At 43.3% G+C, this 23,402-nt stretch overlaps 1 protein-coding gene across 1 annotated transcript; it reads left to right on the top strand.

The window, feature by feature from the left end:
* Window positions 1–1,875: 1,875 nt before the first annotated feature.
* On the top strand, window positions 1,876–23,402 carry wnt6b (wingless-type MMTV integration site family, member 6b). The gene is made up of 4 exons (XM_070975827.1): window positions 1,876–1,984; window positions 11,539–11,759; window positions 21,305–21,609; window positions 22,892–23,402. The coding sequence occupies exons 1-4, from the start codon at window positions 1,905–1,907 to the stop codon at window positions 23,351–23,353; spliced, it is 1,068 nt and encodes a 355-aa protein (XP_070831928.1). The 5' UTR covers window positions 1,876–1,904; the 3' UTR covers window positions 23,354–23,402.

Below are 23,402 nucleotides of genomic sequence, written 5' to 3' on the forward strand. Positions count from 1 at the left end.
AAATAGAGCAACTCAAGCAAAAACCCTATTGTGTTTCCAGTGGATTTGATTCAAGCTGTTCCAACCTTTGCTTGTGGTATTGACACACAACAATTCAATTTTCAACAGGCTGTGGGCAAAGATTCCTCTTTAGATGTTCCAATAATGATATATAATATGATTTTATTCTATTTATTACATTTGAAACGCTTGTGTCGACATTCAGAAGTGAAGGCTTTTCATTGCCAACCTTGAGTTAGGGCTTACATTGAGCATTGGCTTGAATGGAGGCGTGCTACTGCAGCCTTGGATATGGTTTGTGCACAAGTGAATGGAACTGAGGCCCTCATGAAAGACGGTGGTACTCAACTGGTGAGTTTGCCTTGTGTTACACTCGTGATTGATTGCATCACTGCAGTGGAACGAAGTCGGGTGTCAGGGCTTTTATGGGCGACTACAGTACAGAGGTGTTGAATTTCAATGGATATGCCCTTGGCCAGATAGGCGATAATACTACCCAGTGCCTTCACACATGCAGACAGTCACACACACACACACACAAACGCAGACACGCAAACTAACTTATTTAGGTCACTTTCAGGGAAATTACATTTGTTTCCTGGCGACTTACCCAAACTCTAAGCCTAACCACTACTCCCTTAACCCTAACCTTGACCATTAACATTAACCACTGACCCAAAAATCAGCTGTTTTCCCAATTAGGGACACAGATTTTGTCTAGAGTTCATCCAGCCGTCCCCAGTTAACTGGTTTTTAGCCTGAAATGTGTCCCTGTAGGCCATACTTGCACACACACACACACACACACACACACACACACACACACACACACACACACACACACACACACACACAGACACAGACACAGACACTCAGTATTACAGAACATACAAAATAATACCTCTTCAGGACAATAATAATGGAAGACACGACATGATACCCACCCAGACTCACAACGTACCAGTCTGTTGGCACAAATATCAGAAAGGTACCACCACACCTGTGCTGACATCACCTCATTCCATAGGCTCTGATTTCGGGTCCACCCCAACCTCTCTGTGTGTCAGGTCTGTGAGTGTTTGTGTGTGCGCGCGCACGCGTGTGTTTACCCCCTTTCTGTTCTCAGCCGGGTCCTCCTAAAACTAATTGCAGTTTCTTTCTCTCTCCCTCTCTGAGTGACAGCGAGGATTTCGCTTCGCCTGGAGCGACGTCACACCAAGGTGGAGGAAGACGGGCGCATTTTTTCCTCCCTTTATCATCCAAGGAAAACACTCCGACAGGCTGTGGCACACAGACGTCTCTACCTGCTGCCGGCGCGCACCGAAAATCACTTCACCAAGTTCATCAGTGCGTCACTGCACAGCGCGTAGAGAGCGACCGACAACCAGCGGCACCAAAAATACACCAAGATTTATTTTTATTTGTTAGAGGCAGCAGCGCTCTTCTCCTTCTCCTGTAATATCACTGTTTTATATATCCTCAAAGAGCGGCGAGACCCCGCGCGTCTTCGCAGCCGCAGCCGTTTCGTGCGCTGTTCCGCAGTCAGAGGACTTCGCTGCTTGGTGCTACTTCTCGTTCCTCCTCATGAAAGCGTGTAACGCGCTGCGACAGATGGAGCAGAGCGACAATGAAGAGGTTAACCACACCTTTGAAAGCGGACATCTCTTCAGTAGCTTCTTGACCAACTTTCTTGCGCACTAAGATGCGCCCGACAGAAGAGGAGCTGGAGGATGAACTTTTTGCGCTCTTGTTGACAGACAGTTTGCAGTGAGCTTTTGCTGAGCGTGCCGTCGGAAAAAGGGACCTCCTATGTATGTAAGAAATAATCCAACTCGGTGTTGGCTGAGCTTGTCAGTACTTTAAACGTTGCTGGGGAATCTCGTGGAGGATTTGCTGCGTTCACCATGACGGTTCGTCTATCACGGATCCAACTGGCCCTGTTCTTTATCTTGCTCTGTCCGGTCAATATCATCGGACTCTGGTGGTAAGTGCTCTGTATTTACCACGTGTTTTGTGTTTCTCTGTCTCGCCTCAAACTGGGATTTAAATCATCTCACTTAGTTTTATTTGATTTCTGCGCACAAACGTGAGGCATATTCGTGTTTTCTATATTTATCCACCACATCAGCGCTCAGTATTAGCTTACCGGCTTTTCACCTAAATACTCAGGATAGTCGTGTGCGTCTCGTTTGGATTCTGGTCCATGAAGACAAATATGATCATCATAATCTAGGCTGCAATATGAAGAATAAAAAAGAGCTTATACGTTAAAGAGAATCCACAATAATGGATCAAATAAGCAGGCAAGTCAGTCATGATAAAAAAAAATGGTTGTTACCATGATTTTAGAAATACATATGTTTAATTAAATTTAATTTTTATACTACAGCCTCTCACACTTTCAGTGTGTGTGTGTGTGTGTGTGTGTGTGTGTGTGTGTGTGTGTGTGTGTGTGTGTGTGTGTTTTAAACCGTGTAATTATAAATTAAACAAAGCTAAAACTGTGATATGCCCAAATAGTCTAGAGATAATAAAAGTAAATCACAGATTCAAAATACAGTCAATGTGGGTCCTCTGGCTGAAGGAGAGAGAGAAGCAGGGTGTGAGAGAGCTGTCTGCTGTTCATTGCCTGCAGTGATACATGGAGGAGAGAGGAGAGGGAGATTGTTGGAGGTGTGTGTGTGTGTGTGTGTGTGTGTGTGTGTGTGTGTGTGTGTGTGTGTGTGTGTGTGTGTGTGTGTGTGTGTAGTGGGGGTTCAGAGTCAGGAATGTCAGGTGGCCCTCTGGGCACAGTGGATATGTCATCATAAAACAATCCATATAGGCTCAGCTCTGCGAGGATGTGACAGTCGGTCAGACAGACGGCCCCTGCAGATCTGCTGATAACATATTTTCTATCCATGTGGGTCTCTGTCTGTCTGTCTGTCTGTCTGTCTGTCTGTCTGTCTGTCTGTGTAGTAGGCCTACGATCTTCTTCTTGGGTTCCCATTTTTCTAGCTTTCTTTCCCTCTCTCTTACACACACACACACACGCGCACACACACACACTTCTGCAAAGCGGCAGTGTTTGAATGTGAAGCTTTGTGATTTTTTTTTCTTTTTTTTTGCAGCGAATCCTCCCACTGTTCATTCACAGCCCAGTCAAGGTCAATGTGGGCTGTAGTGTCAGAGAGGCTGTGTAAGTCTACTGAATGTCCTTGTATGACAGAAGGACCTGCAGGTCTAGAGGACATGTCCCCCCTTCAACCAACTTTTACACTATTCTTCCACTTCACATTATCACTTAAAGATGCGAGGTTACACAGGTAACCTATGAGGATTTATTACATTTACTCGCAGTGAGCATTGTTATGGAAAATGAATAGTTTCCATCAGTATCTACAGAATTTATTGGACACAGTGTAAGAAAAGACCTGCTCTCCATTGCCTTAGGTAAATTACTGATTTAATGGTCCTGCTCTAAATGCAGGGTTAATGTGCAGTGCTACAGGGTGGCACAGTGAGCATATGTAGAAACCAAACGATGGAGGCGTCATTGAACAAGAGGCAAATGGCTAAATCTGAAAATGTCATTTACATGCATCCACACTCATGCTTTCAGGGTGTTTTCATAAAGATCTACACGCACACTGGGTGGGTAAACCTTATCCTCCTCATGCTCTCTGTCGTCATTGTTAGTGTGTCTTCATGAAGCCAAACTCATTACTTGTTCCCTTTTCTTATTCAGTTTATGCTTTCAGTCAGCTGACCAAGCATGAAACAGTAATCGAACAAACTCTTCGACAGTCACTGAGAAGGTTTTTGTGGGCATTTTCCAAAAGCTCGATTTTCCTTGTCCATGCTAAAACACCGGACTGAGATTTTTCAGAATGACTGGAGACTCTTTTTCTTTTTCTTTCTCACTTTGAAAAAAGCAAATTGGGTGGAGAGAGAAAGATGTGTTTGAAATGTGAAATTTAGCTTGTTTAGTTGCAACAAAGACAAGTCACCTTTAGCTGGAGGGGTGCTGGTCTGTAGCTGAGCTATGCTGTGACCCGGCTGCAGAGGGAAGGAAGGAAAAACAGGGGTCAGAAATTTACATTACCTTCAAACCCAAAAAGTGAACCTACAAATCATACAACACAATGAAGCGAAATAGCTGCAGACATGAGAATATAAATGAAAATACTGTGAGCATCATTTGTTTGAAGGGTCACATGAGCACCATTCCTAATCTGTGGCATGTGCCATGAAAGCGCGGAAAGAACACGATTCATCGTTCATCATATTTTATTTGATTTAGTAGCTCCTTGTGACAGAATGTATTCCATTTCTGTGATGTTCATGTCGCTGTCCAGCTGGCAGCGCGTTCTGCAGGACTCCGGGCATCTATTTTAAATAAAGCTGTAGTGGATTAAGGGAATCAGCACGAAGAAATCAGCTACTTCCTTTTTATCCCCACTGACATACGTTGTCATCTTCTTTCACTCACTCACTTGTTCGCCGGCTCTTCACACAGACACACATTGGCACACACACACTCGTGCACACACACAGTGGCCGACTGTGGTGCGGCTCGGGTGAAGCCACACCTGTGGGTTGTTCCTGAGCTTGCCAGGACAATGATGCTCTCTGTTGAAAGCTGCTGGACATACCACCGCACATCTCCCGTTCTCTGTCTCACGCTCGCTCCTCTCCAGCGTCTCTATCTCTGTGCGTCTATGGCCGTACTTGCCTTTTGAAGGAAAATACCAGTCACACAGATAGGTTGTCGCTGAAGGAAAAGAGAGGGAGAGCTGCAGTGATAGACAGAGGGTGAGAGAGATGAAATGCGGGGAGATAGCCGTCCTTTCAGGGCCTCTGCTGATTAGAGCGCTCTAATCATTTGGCCTGAGAGCAGAGACTCAGAGGGGTGAGGAATGCCTTTGCTCTCTTATACTGGTTTTGACTGCAGTGCTTAGCGGGGCCAACTTTGCTCTGTGTGTGTGTGTGTGAAACATGTGTGTGTGTGAGTGTCACAGCCTCAGTTTGGCGGGCAGCATGCCCGAAGTGTGCCACAGGCCTACAGGCCTACAGGTGCACACACACTGCATTTGTGTGTGTGTGTGTGTGTGTGTGTGTTTCAGCTGTCTGCATTTTGTGTTTACGTGTGTGTCAGTCCAAATCCGTCTCTGACCAGTGATCCTGGTTAATCTGTTTAACATGTGCTCTGAGATGTACAAATGCACCCATTCAGTCTTACAGTTATGGGAACGTGTATGCACATACACACATATGTTCACCCACACACACACTCTATAGTCAAAACCACCATCATCACCAGAGGAGAGTTTCATTGTAACAGATCTTATCTTGTCTACTGCACTCCTGGTCTGAAAAGCTGGACGTCTAATCAGGACCAGGGCGATGGGTACAGATAAAGATTAAATGACGATGTGGGTTTGGCATCAGGTAGAGAACCGAATTAAAGGTGTTTATGTGTGTGCGTGTGGGCACGTGGGTGCATGTGTGTGCTTTTGTGCATTTTTGTGGGCATTCATACATAAAGTATGATCCAGTGCCAGAAATATATAAGGCAGAGGGGAATGGTCCAAGAAATGTCAATATGAGTCTATAATTCAACAAAGAGGGGCAAAGCTGGTTCTCACTATTTGGGAAGTTGGCAGAAACCGACTTGAAAGATACGCTAACGTCGCCTTAACGTTAGCTTGCAGTGTTAGCTTTGATGGCTTTTGGATTTTGGGGTAAAGTAGGAGTTGCTGTTGTGTGGAGTTTCTCACTGTTCATGTTAGTATTATTTATGATCTGCTCTCATTTGTCATTCTGCCTTTAAACAATACGCAGTTCAATGCACACGACTCCTCTCGGTCACACGTGCCTCTTTAGATGTGGAACCCCCCAAACATCCATGCACATTTCCAGTCCCTTCTTATCATCTGAATTCATCCATTCGTGGACAATTTTTGCATTTTGCCTGTCAGTGCCGTTGGGTGTGCCACTCCACCAAGTTGTTTCAACTGAACAAACTTTCGGAGGTTTTTCTTATGTGAGGTTGGTTTGGTGGTGTTGGTTTCCTCTTGGTCACACTTTATTGCTCCTATTTAAGTTGGGTGCATTACAAATTAAGAGTGTTGAAAGTTTTTATTGAGATAAATTTCTCGACTTTGTTTTACATCAGCAAGAATAACATGAAGAAGCATGTTTGAAAGTGATCGCCGTGTCCCAGACTGCAGGGTCAGGAAAACAGGAAAGCAGTTGTGGAGGGCACACAGACCCTCTCACACTGTAAACACAGTCACGCTGGCAAAGTGCTGAATTTGTTCCTATCCATCTTCCATCTCCTTTATTTGGATGGCAGACAAATTTTATATGTGCTTTGACTCTCATCGCTTCATCGTTGCTTTATCTCTTTGTTTCTCATTCGTCTCCTCCTTATCTTTCGCTGCAGCCCTCGCCATCTTTTTCTCCCTCTCTTTAGCCGTCTCTCTTTGACCCTCTTTTCTTTTCCTCTCTCACTCTGGCGTCTCAGACTAGCGCTTGTCGTGACTGTCTTCATCTCCAGCATACTTGAGGGATTAAGGAGGGATGAAATTCACTCATTCGTGGGTGGAGTGAAAAAAAGAAGGGCCCTGTACAGTACAGCACTTTATCTATGGTGCCGTGAGATCCTTAATGAAACCTGAGGTCGCTCCGAGCACCAATGTTTAATCTCTTTCTGAGCCTCCTCTGGGCCCAGAAAACACTGAATAAGGCATCTATTTCTAAAATCTGCATTTGAAACTTCAGTTTTTTTCCCCCAATTTGCAGCCACATTATGAAAAACAGTCAATCCAAGCCTTTTTTTTTAAACAGATAATCACTGATATGAGTGTATTTAGATTTTTTAAGCAATGCATTAAACCACAAGGTTCTGGATCAGCTGTTCACTTGTCGCAGGCGTAAGCAGCTTTGATAGTCCCACTATCAGTGCTTTGATTTGGGTTTTTTGTTACATGTCTTATTTTATCTCTCACTATATGACCCCCTCTCTCTGTTTTGGGATTTTATCATCATGAAGAACTGTTCATGCGACAAGTGTTTTCCTTAAAACCGCTGATAATATCAATGACTGCACGTCCTAGTTGGAGTTATCTGCTCAGGAGCTGTATCTTAAATGACAGACAGAGGAACAGTGGCACTTTGCATGAAGAGGACCTGATTACTGTCTGACTTTGTAGTTCCTTCTCTGAGTGTGCATGTGTTTTTATCTCTGTGCACGCCTGCCTGAACTATAGCGAATGCGCCAGCTTGGATAAATGTGCGTGAGTGCGCTGTGTTTGCAGGATTTTGTGTGCAAACGGCGTTTGTGTGTGTGTGCGTCTGCACCCATTTGAAGCATCCCATTACGAGTATTTGAGCTTTAAGAGAGTCACTTTGATCTTTTTATGTTGCAGTGGAGTCAGTGGTTCACTCATTTAAGCATTTTTGTCTTCATTGAGGCTGCAGAAGGAGCTGGAGACAAATCAAGGGTTCATTCACAATAACAGATATCTCAGTTTTCACTTATTTTCCTAAATTATGGGTTTTTTTTATGCACTCCGGGGAATATCAGTCAAACTGGAGCTGGTGTGACGTGCACAAACACTGTGCACTGTTTAAACACTTTAACCTCCTTAAGCAACTGTGGTCAATTTAGTAAAAACAATTCTGCTTGTCTTTGCACCTGCCACACACACCTTTTGGAGTCTACGATGCAGAGTTCTCATATTCTATTCACCCTTGCAGGGATGCACACTTTTATGTACCGATCTCCAAACAAGGGCAAGAATGCTGCCGCTTACAGTCATCCTATTATCCAATTAATGCACCCCCATTTTTGGGTATATCGCCAGCAATGTGCTTTTCCACCTCAGTTCACTCCACTTTCCGATTCGGACTACATTCTCATTCTCCTCCCATCACGCCCTGTTTCTAAACTTATATTTGAGACAGTCCAATGGGGATTATCAAAAGAGCCTTCATCCAAAATGAAGGGATGATTTCATGCTACTCTCTCAAAAGGCTTTCACACTTTTATTTTGATGTGCCTACTTTAATCCACACTAAACTTTGATGTCTGTCTTAATTGTATATAACCCTAATCCTTAACTTAAACAAAGCTAATTAGCCAACAACCAGATGTAAAGTCTGCTGTTGCTCATTTCTCTCCTCTGACAAGTGTCTTTCTCCATTATTTCTACTATCACCTTGTGACCGTTGTGCAGCTGCTCAGGCTTAATTAATTTAAGTGTATGATATGGCATTGAAAAAGCGCATGATAGCACGTGAATTTATTGTTTCTTTGTTGTGGCCTGTTGAGATAAGTTGCAGTCGGAGAGAAAAGAGAGAAGTTACTGCTTTCACTGCTTTTTCAAAGAGTAAGCAAAAAGCTAAATTAATGTTCCTTTACTATGCAATCAGTCCGTTTTTGACTCAACACTAAATTGGATGCAGATTGTCAATATAAAGTCCACAAAAAGAAGCAACTTCTTTCACCAGTCCACTTGCAGTATTAGCTTTTGTGCAAAAAAGAGATCAGAAGGAAACGTTTCTGTCATTGTGAAAGCCTCCGAACTGTCTCTGTCTTTTGCTTCCAGGACTCCATCCAAACTTCATCCAGTACATTCACTAGTTTTACAACTCTACACCTCCCATTGTAAAAACCAGGCTGGCTATTGTGAGCTGCTGACAGAGCTGGCTTCCCAGCGCTGCCCCTGGCACATGCACACGCACAAGCTCGCACACACACATGCAGACACCGGCACAAGCAAGCAAAATGCAAATTAAAACTCTACATAAAACTCCACTTATACTGTATAGAGATATACTTGCATATACACACATCAGTTTCTTTTTCCTTCTCACACGCACACACACACACACACACACACACACACACACACACACACACACAATAAACACACACAGCCCGATAGCAGAGGGTAGATAATAAGTGGTTGTTGAGAGGGAGTGTGTGTTGCTAAGTATCATACCTGTACCTGCTAATTAACACATACAGACTGTCTGTATGATTTAATTATCTGTGTGACTACTGCACATACACACTTGAGGAAACACACACACACACACACACACACACACACACACACACACACACACACACACACACACACACACACACACACACACAGAGTGTACACTCATGCACACACTGTACACACAGAACACCTGTATTGAAAATAGAGTATTGTTTCCATAGTGATGTTGTCAATACACTCGCAAATCATAGAAGGAATGCAACTGTGGGTGTCCTGGAGTGTGCGTAGATGTGTGTGTGTGTGTGTGTCTGTATAGACAGTGCATGCATGCTAACACGTCCTCATACCTCAACGGCCGATTGCCAATGACTCCTAAAACAACTTGTGCGACTGTTTGATGCTACAAACATTGTGAAACGGTTGCAGTTTGCGTAGGTTTCAGCACCAAAACTGCTTGGTTAGGTTTAGGAAAAGATCATGGGTTAAACTAGGTTCATTACTGTGGCGTACGGGATGTAACTTGAGTTCGTTACGTAAGTTGAATTAAGATTTTTTCGGGTTTCGGGACACAAACAGCTGTCTCCCGCGAGAAAATCCTGTGTTTGTTTGATCCATCCCTCCATACGAAGACTTTCTTGCTTTTTATACTTGACTCTCTCCTTTCCTCCGTCATAATTAGTACACCACTAGGGGTCACCGCCCAACAATAAACTTAAATGTGTCGTAATAACCTACTGGCACAGATGACCTATACGGCCGTTTGTCTGTTGAGGGCGGTCTGGCTGTGATACAAACAACTGTGTGTAAATACTTTTCACATCGTACACCAGATATCATGACTCATGCTGTAGGATTAGGGACATTTACTCCTCTAATATTCACAAGTTGAATTATTAGAAGGGATTACAGGGTAACCACAACTGTTATCCACGCTGTCTGTCATTAGCGCATGTCATATCACAGGTTGTGTTGGATAACAGTGTTTGGGCAGTTTGCCTCTGGGTCATCCTGTCCATGATGTTATTGGTTAAGAGGCTGACACAAGACTCCTTATGAAATATGTTTTCACTCAATCACGTGTTAGTCTGTCTTATAAATAGCTCTGTTAAAATAGAAATAGTTTTTCAAAAACGTGAAAAACACTGGACTGAGTGTGCAAGGATGAATGTGCATGCATGCGTGTGTGTGTGTGTGTGTGTGTGTGTGTGTGTGTGTGTGTGTGTGTGTGTGTGTGTGTGTGTGTGTGTGTGTGTGTGTGCAAATGTCTTGCTTGGTATCAGACCGCCAGGAGAGGGGATTGGCAAGAGTGTTTGTTCTGCTTCTTAAAACAAACTCTCGAAGCAGATGAATGATATCAGGCGGTGCGATTAGCAGGGACAAGGCTGAATGAAAACCTATGAGGTAGTCTTTTTCTCGCTCTCGCTCTTTTTCCTCTCCTCTCCGCCATGCACACCCCTTCTTACTCCTATTTCATGGTAAAACTCGAAGTTATGGATCACATCTGCTGGGTTTCAGTGAGGAAAAGTCAACTGTGGTGAAGAGCCGAAGGAGAGATGGAGTAAATGAAAGGGAATTGAAAGTGCATGATGTTAAGAGCATAGAGGGGATGAGTGGGGGGCAGCTGAGGCAGGGAGAGGGGGAGAAGAGTGGAAATAAAGTCATCTCATAAAGCCACTTTGCTGTTATGCCACTGGAGTGGCGACAGACTCTGGCAGTGCTTCTAAGTGGCAGAGCCAAACCCCTCTTTCCCATTAAGAGTTAGAATAAACTATTTATCTTTATTATATACACTCATCTGTCATAGCTATTGAGGAGGTCCATGGTCTGTATTCATCAAATACAAGATGTATGTATATATTTTAATGTTTTGAATATTTGAACTACATGAGGCATGCTTGATTTATTTTGCCAGACATTTAAACATTCATTTTTTGCCCTTTTTAGTAATATAATATGCACATTTTCAATTCTGGGAATCTTTTTTTTTTTTTAGCCGTGCTGATTCGAGGGACATGTGCGGTTAAAGCGGTGAAGTTCTTAACTGTTCCAAAATCTCCAGAGAAGCTGTATCATCAGGAAATCTAGAAAGTCTGCCTTCTGGTTTACCAAAATCAACTTAGCATTAAGATCAACTGTAAACAGCCTGTCTGTTAGGAGACTTCCAACTGTTTCACTTCCAACTTTGTGAGGACCACACAGTCCTCCCGAGTGCCGTCCAACAGCAGAATCCAGACCCGTGCAGCTGACGTCAGAGCTGAGATGCCTCTGGGAAACTCGGCGCTCTGTTGTCTCCCACGTGCCTTTTCAAGAAGCACATTGTCGCCACAGCTGAGAAGTGGTGGGTAGAGTTGGCAGGATTAGCAGCCGCAGAGAAAACTTGCATTTGGTTTGTGGCTGCTGATGAGTGCAGCCACATTGTTTACTGTGTGATTAAGTTAACAGGTGTTGCTCACCAAAAACAAAAGTGGGAACTTGCTGTTGTTATCATGTTACTTAGAGATTTGTTTTACTCTCTTCTCTGACATTGTTTAAACTTTCCTAGGGCGGTGGGAAGTCCTCTGGTGATGGACCCCAACAGCATTTGCAGGAAGGCGAAGCGTCTGGCGGGGAAGCAGGCTGAGCTGTGCCAGACTCAGCCTGAGATTGTCAGTGAGGTGGCCAAAGGGGCCAGGCTGGGCGTCAGGGAGTGCCAGTACCAGTTCAGGTACCGCCGGTGGAACTGCACGAGCCACAACAAGTACTTTGGCAAAATACTGCAGCAAGGTGAGTGAGGGAGGGCTGGTTGTGTTTTGCTTGCCGATAACTATCTAACATTAATGTTAGTAACATTAATGCTAGGACCCGAAGCTCCCAGCAGACCACTGCTATGTTATGAGACGATCAGTGTTATTCACCTGATCGGTGCAGCTTTGCATGGCACAGTCGCTCTCTGGGGTCACTGCGACATATACGAGATATTATGTGTCAAATACAAAGCTTTAGATGCACTTGTAGGCAGATTTTGTTTCCCATGGAGGGAGCCAGCTGCTAAGCTAAGCTAACTGTCCCCTGGCTCTGTAGCCTCATATTAAAGGGACATACATGTATGAGAGTGGTATCAATCTTCTCATCTGGCTCTTAGCAAGAAGGCAAAAAAGCATTTTTCCAAAAATATTAAACTAGTACTTTAGCAGAAGCATAAACTTTAACAGTATTTTTTTGGCCACATATAAACTGACTAATTGCGTTAAACATTCAGTCATTTGGATTTGGCACTTGTTGTTGTCAGATATTTTTCGATTTAGTCCTAATCTCAATCATGTGTCAAATGTCTTTTAGTTTTATCGTATTCAGTCAACCTCGTCCTCTTTTTAGTTGACTGAAAGTCTGGGCGTTTTAGTCTTGTCTTAGTCAAAGAGCTTTAATCCATGAAAACTGTTGACATTTTAGTCTTTTTTAGTCAACAGATTACATTGATACCATATCGTCAAAGATTTGATCTGATCATTATCTGATGAGGCTGAGTGATGAAGAATGCAGCTTTGCAGAAAGTGTCTTGTCAAGTGGTCTGATGGCATCAATTTAAGGAATAAGTCCAGATTCCTTTTGATGGTAAAGTGGAGGACAAATAAGAGCTTTTTTTATCTCACCAGATACATCTGTTTGTACGTTAGCTGCTCAGGTGCTGTTGTTTATGATTATAAGATGCATGGTTTTAGGCTGAAGCTCCTCCTGCTGCTTGAAATAAACTAACAATCAATGTTTTCCATACAGTTTTCCCCACTTTGCATCAGCAGCCCGGAAACAAATCATATTATGTCTCGTCTTTTTTCGTTTAAAGAAATATTTTTGTCAAGTTTCTTATGATCAGTCTTGTCATTTTTCCTCAACGATATTTTCTGTCGATACAGTCACAGTTAATGTTTAATGACATGGTCTTGTCTTTGTCTTGTCTTAGTCATGGAAAAAAGGTGCTGATGAATACATTTCGTCATAGCTTTCATGAACAAGAGTAACACATCTATGGATTTTTTAGCCTGGACCAAGACGTATGTAGCTGATGAAAGAGATATGAATTCCCACAATCATCTTTCCTCTCTCCATCAGTCCCTCGTGTGGCTTTTTTAAAAAACCCACACACATTAAAAATGCTGTCACGTCCCATTTCTCAGCCGTGGGTACCTTAGGATCTGAACCCACGACCTCATGACCGCAGCTGACGGCCTGACATCAACTCGGGGTCAGATCCCAGTCTGATGGCACTCCGACAGACAAGGGCAGCTGTTGTATTTCAGAGCAGACGTATTCACACTTGACTGACTCCCCTCCTCATCAGACTGGGCACGCTCGAAATGTTCAGCTAAAATTGCTCTTTTCTCTTAACATCTCTCTTAAGATCTCTTAACATCTTCCTCCAGCTCTTTGAAGTCTGTAATATAACTGATGTTGGGTCACCGCTGGGTCTTCTCCAATTACTGTGTTGGTTTTTCTCTTGTATGATTAGATTCATAGAGAGCTGCCTGTCTCTTCTTTGACTGCTACTACAGAGAGCCTTTATCTCTGTGTTTAGCCAGCAAACAGGGAATAATCGATACTAATATACAATAAAAAAATGTGTCAAGCATGTTATTTAACTTATTCTGGGTCTCACTGCTAGAAGACGTGCATACTGAAGCTTTGTGCTCACCTGTCATTAATGTCACAGGGAGGCAGCACATGACATTTTAATCATATTCATTTTCCATGCTGTAATCTAACAGTCCATAGTGATTTGTTATTTTCGATCTCCAGGACTTTTTTTTTTTTTTTACATCAAAGCTGCATAATATTTTGGAGAACTTGTGATTACTTTGTGGCCTAAGCTTGCATCGAAAATCCAAGTTCCTGTCGTGAAGTATCAAACCTGAAAAATGCTGTTTGACTGTGACGTCGGCAGTGTATGTCCTTGCACGTATGACCTGCAGTACAGTTGTAGTGTATCACAAATGTGCTGGAAAAATACTTAAAAAGAAGTGAAATTAAACTAGATTAAGCATGCTAATAATGTATTACAAAGGACTTAAAAATAAGTGTACTTTTCATAAAAACACGTTATTACTATGAAAAGTATTTGTCATTTAGTAAACTTTTAAAAGTATACTTAAGAACAATTTATAATACGCTTACAATAAAGTACACTTTTTTAAGTACTTTGAAATGGCACTTTAAGTATTACAGAATGAGTATATTCACTTTTAATACATCTATTTAGAAGTACACTTCTTTAAAGTATATGTCAAACATGCTTTACGTTAAGCACAAATCATAAAAGTGTACTTCTAATGACTTTTCTCTACATAAATTGTGTTTCAAACACGCTAAAGTATACAACTTTTTAAGCTTGGTGAGCCAGACCTTTGTACTGCTGCAGTCAGTCTGCAACTTGTCATTTATAAAGACTAAATTTTATAAAAGGACTACAGTGTGTGTGTGTGTGTGTGGCAGTCAGGAAGTCGATATCTGCCTGCATTAATACAGTTTTTATGCTCAAAAAGCGAAGGTGGATGGTGACGTTTTCGTTCTGTGCAGTCTTCCTGGAACGCATCATCTCTCTCAACCACAGACAGTACATTTTCACTACATCCTGGCCAGTTCATTTGGCTGTGGTCATTCGAACGTATGATATTAGCAGCGTTACCAGTGTCTCTGACAGAGAAAGAAAGAAGAGAAAGAGAAAAAAAAGAGTGACACAAAGATAGATGGAGATAGAGAGGAAGAGAGAGGGAAACAGGGGCAAGCATCTACCAGTAAAAGACAGACTAGCAATTAATCATAAATTCCTCCCTGTCATTAGGGGAGGCCAAAGTGCTCCTCTGTTTTGGAGCCTTTGTCCTCAATTACCTGGATGTGCTCTTAATGGCTGTTTATCATGAACTAGTACCAGTAAAAGTCAAAATAAAAGTGCCTTTGTATTTATTGCTCACTCTCCCTAAGTGGTTTACTTAACCTCATTGACCTCTATTTAGACTTCTATGCGATAATAGACTCTAATGACAAAAGTTTTTCTTATAGGGAAATGAGCCAATCTGGATGAAAACTGGTGCAGTCTGTGCAGCTTTCAGCGCATTTACGAATCTCTGTGTCTGCGGGGATGTTGGACATGAGCGTCCACTGTGTGCTTTTTCTTTTTGCCTCGTTTTTTTAGAAGGCTTAAATTAGATTAGGTTTTCAGCTGCTGCACACAGCGGACATGAAGATGGAGCTTGGCCTCAGAGTTGTCTCCGTGCAAAAAATGCAGTAAAATGATCAGAAACATGTGGTGGACTATTAGTGCATTGCACGCCTAAATTAGCAGTCAAAAATGTGTCACTGAGCCACTGCTTGCACTGCAGGGGGTTCCAGCTGAAGCGTTCGTCTCACATTTTTCCTTTTTATGTGCCGGTATGACAGAGCTTTTTGAATAAGCAGGGAAGCTGCTTTGTCACAGCGAACTGTGACTGAAACGAGCCTGATGTGGACGCATCGGGCCGTAATGTGACTTCAGTGTGCGTATACATTTTTCCTTCATCTGGTGCCAGAAAGCAAATCCTCTCTGTGTTGAGATGCGTGTTTGGAAAAATGTCTTCGTAAATACTTTGTAGTTGTAAATCTGATTACCCTCTAGTCTAAATGCGGGTCTAAATATACAGCAATGATGACTCTATTTTGTAGATTTTGTAAATTGGATTTCTGGACAAAGAGTATTTAATTGTGTGGTTGTGTTAGAACTGTACAGTGAAAACAAAGCCACGGGGTGTTTGTTTCTGGAGCACAACCAAGCCATCGTTCTCTGCCTCCCTTAACAAAAACATCTCCGGGCTATCTTCACCCACTCTTCAAACTAGACCTTGCAGCGCTGCTTTGCTTTGCTTTGCGACATGTTAAAGGGTGGCACAGCTGCTGTCTGTCAACATGTGTGTCTCAGTAAGAGGCAGTAAGAACTCTAAATCTTCTCAGCGGAGTAGTAAGATTTGTTGCATGCATGCAGGTGTGTGTGTGTGTGTGTGTGTGTGTGTGTGTGTGTGTGTGTGTGTGTGTGTGTGTGTGTGTATTTCATTCATTATAATATTTTAGATGATGATACTCATCACCATGAGATTACACACACATTCACGTGGCATGGTACGAGTCTACTTCTTGACTTGAACACTTTTGCATGAAGCCACTAGAAGAGAAAGGTGTGTGTGTGTTCATATAACAGGGGCTTTAGTTGATTTCACAACATTACTGAAACACTGCCATTTCACACCTTTATTGCAAGAAGTGTGAATGAATGAACATGTCGACACAAGAATGACAACTCATTTTGCACCTGAATTATGTTCTTTCCTCTGGAATCGAACCTTTCTCATACAGTCAGCTTCAAAACAAGGTCGAATTTCTGGTTTCTCCTCATGAATCGGTAGTCATTATCCTCTTTTGCTTGATCTCCGCTGTGTTTAAATAACATACAGACCCTGGAGCGGTCATGACTGGCAGAGCGAGCCAGCCAGCATAGAGTGATGCTAGCAATCACATCGGCGATGTGGCGGCTCTGCTTTGAAACTCATGATAGATTATGCACAGTGTATGTGTGTGTGGAGTGCTGCGCTGCTGTAGAATAAACAAGGACTCTCGCTCTGGGCTGTACAGCGGTTGAAAAAGTAATTAAACCAGTTGTCAATTGTGTCAATTATTTTATCACTAATGATTCTCACAAGCAGATAGAGGTGCAGAGACGGGTATACACATGTTTGCACGCTTGCTTCCTTGTGTTTAACTGGTATTCAAGGTATGTGAGCAGATCTACTGTGTTTGATAGAGAATATGCTGCAATGATTCCCCCGGACCTGATAGTGAAAACATTCTGAGAGATAGCATCTTTAAGGTATAATTTATGTGATATTGTGACAAAAACGCTGCAAATACAAAGCGTGTCTTACATAAAATGCTGATTGGGTCTAGATGTATAAAGTAATAAATGTCAGGGTGTTGTATTTTCCAGCTAAATGTTTTGACAGTTGATTAAAAAAAATGCAGAAATTCAGTAAACAAATATAACAAATGTGGGACCTCAGGACAGTTAGGCCCAATGCAAATAGACCTGGAGGTAATGAGACCCAATCCAAAGTATGGCCCACCTGAACTGACCCTGACAGAGCGAGACACCAATGCTAGCAGCAGCTCAATGCACTTCACAGTTCACACTCAACGTCTTTCCTCCGGATGATTGTGACTCACGTCCTGATCAGAGCTGATAGTGAGTTACGTTCTTATCACAGAACACACAGAACAGAGACCCGGGACAATGCAATGGGACTAAAATACGTTGTTTGTCCTTCCACTCCAGAATAAAAGTGCTTTCTGATCTGATCGCTAAGGTTGGCGGGAGCTTCAGGTACATAGTTAGAAAAATAAGCACGTGGTTAATGCTAGGGAGCAATAATTGTTGAACTTAAAACAACAACACTGTTGGTTGGAAACAGGAAACAAACAATCTCTCCCATGTTCAAGTCTAACGTGTTGTTGATTTTCTCTGCATGGACTTAATCTCTTTACAATAACCTCCAAAGACTTCCTCCCTTGCTTTTGTCAAACACGTCATTTTGGGGCACTTCCTCAAAAGACTGATGCTTTTCCTGGGAGGAAAGTCTCAAAATGGACAGACAGATGATGAGACATCTCTGCCAGCGTTGCGGTCTTTTGGTTCCCAGATCACTGTTACGTCCATGTTATTTCAGTGGGTCCACACCTGCTCTCACTACAGTTTGAATTTGTTGGTAAGGTTAGACAAGTATTATTTCTTCTTCCTTTTGTGCCTTATGTTGTTTTAACTCTTGCCAATCAATACTTAGCTCACAGTTCCTTCACATTTACTGATGGCCTAATACCAGCACATACCCAATTTGATGGTGCTTGCAGCCACAGCGGATAACTTCTTCCAGGGACTCTGTGGCAGACCAGATGCTGCAGGATGCAGTCTCCCGCAGTCCTCACTGCATGGCCGATCTTTGCATTGCATTTGGAAAAAAAGCACCTGATGATGTCACTGGTGGCTGTAGGTGTCGCCGAATCCACAGGAGGAGACGATCCTCCTTAACATCAAACCTGATAAGAAAACAGATCTATCTTTATGAAGCGGTGCGTATCTGGACTGTGAGATAATTTTACATTGAACTGCTTTCAGCTGCAGCATGCTGGACCTGCGTGTATCATGGCTCAAAAGTCAGAGTATTAAAAGAATATGCACTAATTCCTGCAGAAGGGCCTTCTGGAATTAGAAGCAGACGTAGACAGGCCCAGACACCCACCGTGGCAGAGAATTTGTTTGGAATTTATGTCTCCAAGGAAAATATGAAACAGGGTGCCTCGAATCATCAGATTTTTGATAGCCCCTTTCACGCACAACAATACTCCTCTCTCTGAGTGTTTGCTCTTACTCTCTGTAGCTTAGCTTTCTCTCCCTGTTTGTCCACTTCTCACTGGGTGAAGCTTTGCTCCAAGTCACCGACTGGTGGACAGTTTCAGTGACAATGAACTCAAGTAATAGATTTCTGTACAAAATGCAGTGTTTCATCAGTGCATCCAAGGACATCTGGACAGGCTTCCAGCTTGTTTGGACACAGCCTGTGCTGCTATCACCATATTGTACTAATAATGAGTTGTGTGCTGATGTTTCACACACGTGTCTTTAAATGGATCCAGGGATGTTTTGGAGATGACACGTCTTGATTTGAGTATGTCGCTGCTCCTGAAAATCTCAGCCCTATTCTGCTGCACAGCAGCAACAGCGAGGTGTGGTCTTACTGTAACTGAGCTGCAAGGAGGGTATACACATACACACACACACACACACACACACACACACACACACACACACACACACACACACACACACACAGTTGCAGAAATGCTCTACATGTACCACCATGCACATGTAAAGTCAAACATTTAAGAGATTTATTTAATTTGGCATCAACACAGCCAATCCCAAACAAACATAGACCACGAGATAAAAAAAAATCCACATTTAACTAGTTTCAAAATAAGATACGGAACATTAGACGAGCTGACGATTCGTTCAATGTCATAAATGCTTTAAATCTACATAAAACAATACTTTTCACACACATATGCATTGACAGACAAGCTTACTGGCATTGCAGACATCTCTGGGTGTTGGGGTGTACAGCTGGTATTGATATCACAGAGTGCTGGGGTGTGCAGGTCTCATCGCACGCCACCCATTCTGTGTGTGTGTGTGTGTTACCACTCCTAATGAATCCCATTCACTGAATCATGCGATATGGAGTTGGCAGAGTTGACGGTGGTGACTGCACGCTCGCTGCCTTCCAGTTCTTCGGAATAAAAGTCCTTCGCTTAGCCTCCGCACACACATACAATGGCTCGCTAAGTGGCTTTTATTTTCCTCTGCTCTGTCCCCGGTGTCTCATCTATCTAGGCAGAGGTCCGCCATTGAAATTATCAGTGTCCCCAACAATTCCCACTGCTTCCTTGTTTCTAGGCAAAATTTACACACTCTTATTGTCAACAAATCCTGCGCAAAGAACAAAAATCCAGTTCGTTCATTAGTCTGTCTGTCAGTACCGTGGCACTCAGCCCCAAGCCCATGCGCACACACACACACACACACACACGCACACACACACACACACACACACACACACACACACACAGACAGTATGAAAAAGCTCAGTTATTTTGTAAAAAAGCTAGCCACTGTAACTTTTTAGCAAATGTTACTCAAAGAGGAGTAAATTTTGCAGAGGGACTAGTTTCATTGGCGGATTACTACACAGTTGGGGCTCTAGTGTGTAGGTATGGCGGCAGGACTTTTGTATGAGTGATTGTGAGTCGAAATAAACTACAGTGCCCACGTTCATTGTAAAGCTGGATCATATCACCCAGTGCTGAGGAGTGTTTCATCACTGTGTTTTTAACTGGTTTAGAAAAGAAGAAACAAGATACTGCAAATGTGGTTTTGAATACACAGATGATACTTGTTAGTTTATTAATCAGTTTTCTGCTGGTTTTGGTCTTTTTCATGGGATGAGCTCACAATACTAAAAAAAAACCAGAATGGTGCCAGATTTTTTCTTTTTATTACCATTTTGTTCTTGTGTTAATGTAATCCCAGTAACTAAACACTGGAAGGGATTTGGATTTTGGAAACCAGCGTTTGAAAAATCAAAACAGGAAAATAGACTAATGTAAAATCACTGTCAGTAGTACACACATAAAACTATTTCAGCCTTGTAGGTCTCTTGAAATTCTTTCATAGCTGCTCTTCTGTTGTTGAGTGAATGACAATAGCTGCAATAACTGAGGATAAAGATGTGTTGAGCCGAGGGTGGGAATGATGCTGAAGCCATCGGCGAGGACAGACGATCAATTTGTAGTTGTGGTTGGACGTGCCTATAGTCCAGAGTGTTAAGCTCCGCACCAGAAATAAAGCAGCAGCTGTGGTGTGCATGACTGTATGAGCATGTGTATGAGTGCGCATGTGAGGGGGAGAAATAGCCAACCTATCAGCACCACAAATCCAGTGACGCTGGAGATCGTAGTAATGGACCAGGGTTGAGCGAAAGATGCTTTTATCCTGTTCCATGTCGCTGCAATATTGACTAACTGGATGGAAGGAAAGATGCCTGGATGAATGGATTACTGGATGAATGGATGAATGGAAACCAGCATCTTTCACTCATAGCACTCATTCTGTCTCCCAGTTGTTGTCCTGCGATTGATAGTGGAGGACATGGAGACGATCAAACTGAACCTAGTGACAGATTATGTCAATAAAAAGATCAATACACATGGCTTCCTGTCAGTATTTATCCCCTGAATGGAGCATCACTGTGCCATAATGAAAATGTTCAAAGTATAGAAATGGACAAAAGTCTGAGTGCATTTGCATATTTGAATTGCTCAATTTTCCAGAACCTGTCTTTTTCCAAATGAATGACCCTGTTTTCGAAGCACAAACAGCTATTTTGGCTCTGTAATGGAGGTGGTGGAAGACAGATTTCCCACCTGTTTTCAGCCTTAATGCTAAGCTAGGATAACCTGCTGATGGCTATAGCTTTGTATTTAGCATACAGACACGAAAGTGGTATCAGTCTTCTCATCTGACACTTGACAAAAAAGCAAATAAGCGTATTTCCAAAACTGTTGAACTGTTACCTCAGTATGGGGGTGAAAACAAGTTTCTATCCTCTGTTTTGAGTTTTCATGTTGTGCCGATGTTCCTATCCTAAACCTATGCACCAAATAATAAACTACAACCCCTCTTTTGCGTGTCCCTTGTACCGTAGATATCCGGGAGACTGCATTTGTTTACGCCATCACGGCAGCCGGCGTGACCCACGCTGTGACCCAGGCCTGCAGCATGGGAGACCTCCTTCAGTGCGGCTGCGAGGCAACCAGGAACAGAGCGCCGCCACGGCCGCCTTCCTCCTCCTCCTCTGGGGATGGGGTCAAGTGGGAATGGGGAGGCTGCGGAGACGATGTGGAGTTTGGTTATGAAAAGTCGAAACAGTTTATGGATGCCAAGAGGAGACGAGGCAAGAGCGACATCAGGACGCTCGTTGACCTGCACAACAACGAGGCAGGGCGGCTGGTAAGAAACTGTGGGAACGATTGCCTCGGTGTACCTGTGCGGTTTCTGTCTACATTTTGAGCGAGCGGAGTTAGAAATAGATTGAACACAACTGCAGTACACATTTAGAATAAAATGCAACTGTGCTGCACTAAACACCCCCTGATATTTCACTATACCCTCAAAGGCTTTAGCAGCAAAGGTGTTGCTTGTCCTGTGGAATGTTCCATCATTCCACGAACATGCATCAGAGAAAGACATCGCCCCCAGCCACATTTGTGTAGCGGCGTAAGCTGATATTCTTACAAGAATCAGGTTTCTGAAACACAAAAACAAGAGCGTGCCACACATTTTGTTTTCAAGCCTCCAAGGCAGGTAGCTTCTAACATTTCTCCAGCCCTTGTAGAAGTTTAAAGTTCCTCTTTGTCGCTCGCATGAAGGATGGCCTCGACAACATGCTACCGAAAGATTGGAGACGAAGCAGCCGACCTCTGAGAGGAGTTAATTATGTGAATTTGTAATATACCTCTGTAAATCTTCCAGTTTTGTTGATCTCAGTTTGTTCCACCCACTTGTTGACACATGCACAAGAAAAACACAGAGTCACAAAGTTCACTTCAGCTGGGGTCACCGGCAGGTAGAGAGGAGAGGAGGATCTTGGGATATCATCCAATTGTAGCATTAGCGAACAAACCATTTGAACAAAAGACGAGACTTGCACACAAATGCCCAGAGGTTGAGAAATAAACGTGCTGCGATGCGTGCAAACGTCTGTGCATACATGCGTGTGTACGCATTTTGCAAGTATGTGTGTGCATGCGTGCATGTGTGTGTGTTTCTGAACGGGCAGGTGTGTGTGTGTGTGTGTGTGTGTGTGTGTGTGTGATGGGTTAATTATGTGCAGTATAAGTGAATGATCTGTTGTCAAGGCTTGTTAGATGTAGGAAGGCCAGAGGCAAAGTGGAGGGAGAGGGGGGTTGTGGAGTTGAATTCCTTCTGAATAGCGTCGGCTTTTATCTTACCTATCTATCAGTGTGTGTATTTGTGTGTGTGTGTGATCCAGTGGCTTTGTCTGCGATATATCATGAAAACACAATAATAAATTACTTCTTTAGAGTATTTGTCGTTTGTCAAAAGCAGTTCAGCTTCACATCAGAGTCTAAGTTTAAAAGTTCCTTCTTTGTGTTTGATCAACCTTCTCTCTTTCTCCACCTTTACCACCTGTTTGCCCTCCTTCACCTCTCCTTTCCACTGCCACCCAAAACCCTAAACCCTCCCACCCCTCCACACTTTCCCCTTCCAGGCGGTGAAGCTCTACATGCGGACAGAGTGCAAGTGCCACGGACTGTCGGGCTCGTGCACCTTGCGCACATGCTGGAAAAAGATGCCTCATTTCCGCGAGGTGGGCGACCGCCTGCTGGAGCGCTTCAACGGTGCTTCCAAGGTCATGGGCGGCAATGACGGCAAGACCCTGATCCCCGTAGGCCAGAACATAAAGCCACCAGATAAGCAGGATCTGATCTACTCTGACGAGTCGCCCGATTTCTGCCTCGCAAATCGGAAAACCGGTTCACTGGGGACACGGGGGCGCATATGCAACAGCACAGCCATGGACATCAGCGGCTGTGACCTGCTGTGCTGCGAGCGCGGCTACCGGGAGGAAACAGTGGTGTTTGAGGAGAACTGCCTGTGTCGTTTCCACTGGTGTTGTGTGGTCCAGTGCAAGAAATGCTTGGTCCGAAAAGAGCTTAGTCTCTGTCACTGATGAACTGATGAACTGAGGTCGAGAGCTGTCAGTATGACTTGGTTAATTA

This window comes from Chaetodon trifascialis, chromosome 12 (assembly GCF_039877785.1).
Source record: "Chaetodon trifascialis isolate fChaTrf1 chromosome 12, fChaTrf1.hap1, whole genome shotgun sequence".
NCBI lineage: Eukaryota > Metazoa > Chordata > Actinopteri > Chaetodontiformes > Chaetodontidae > Chaetodon > Chaetodon trifascialis.

What these genes read in the sequence shown, in the direction of transcription:
- wnt6b (XM_070975827.1), top strand. Translation starts at nt 1,905, where the DNA reads ATGACGGTTCGTCTATCACGGATCCAACTGGCCCTGTTCTTTATCTTG. An exon ending in AATATCATCGGACTCTGGTG is followed by an intron (nt 1,985 to 11,538) that starts GTAAGTGCTCTG and finishes AAACTTTCCTAG; the next exon opens with GGCGGTGGGAAGTCCTCTGG. An exon ending in ACAACGAGGCAGGGCGGCTG is followed by an intron (nt 21,610 to 22,891) that starts GTAAGAAACTGT and finishes TTCCCCTTCCAG; the next exon opens with GCGGTGAAGCTCTACATGCG.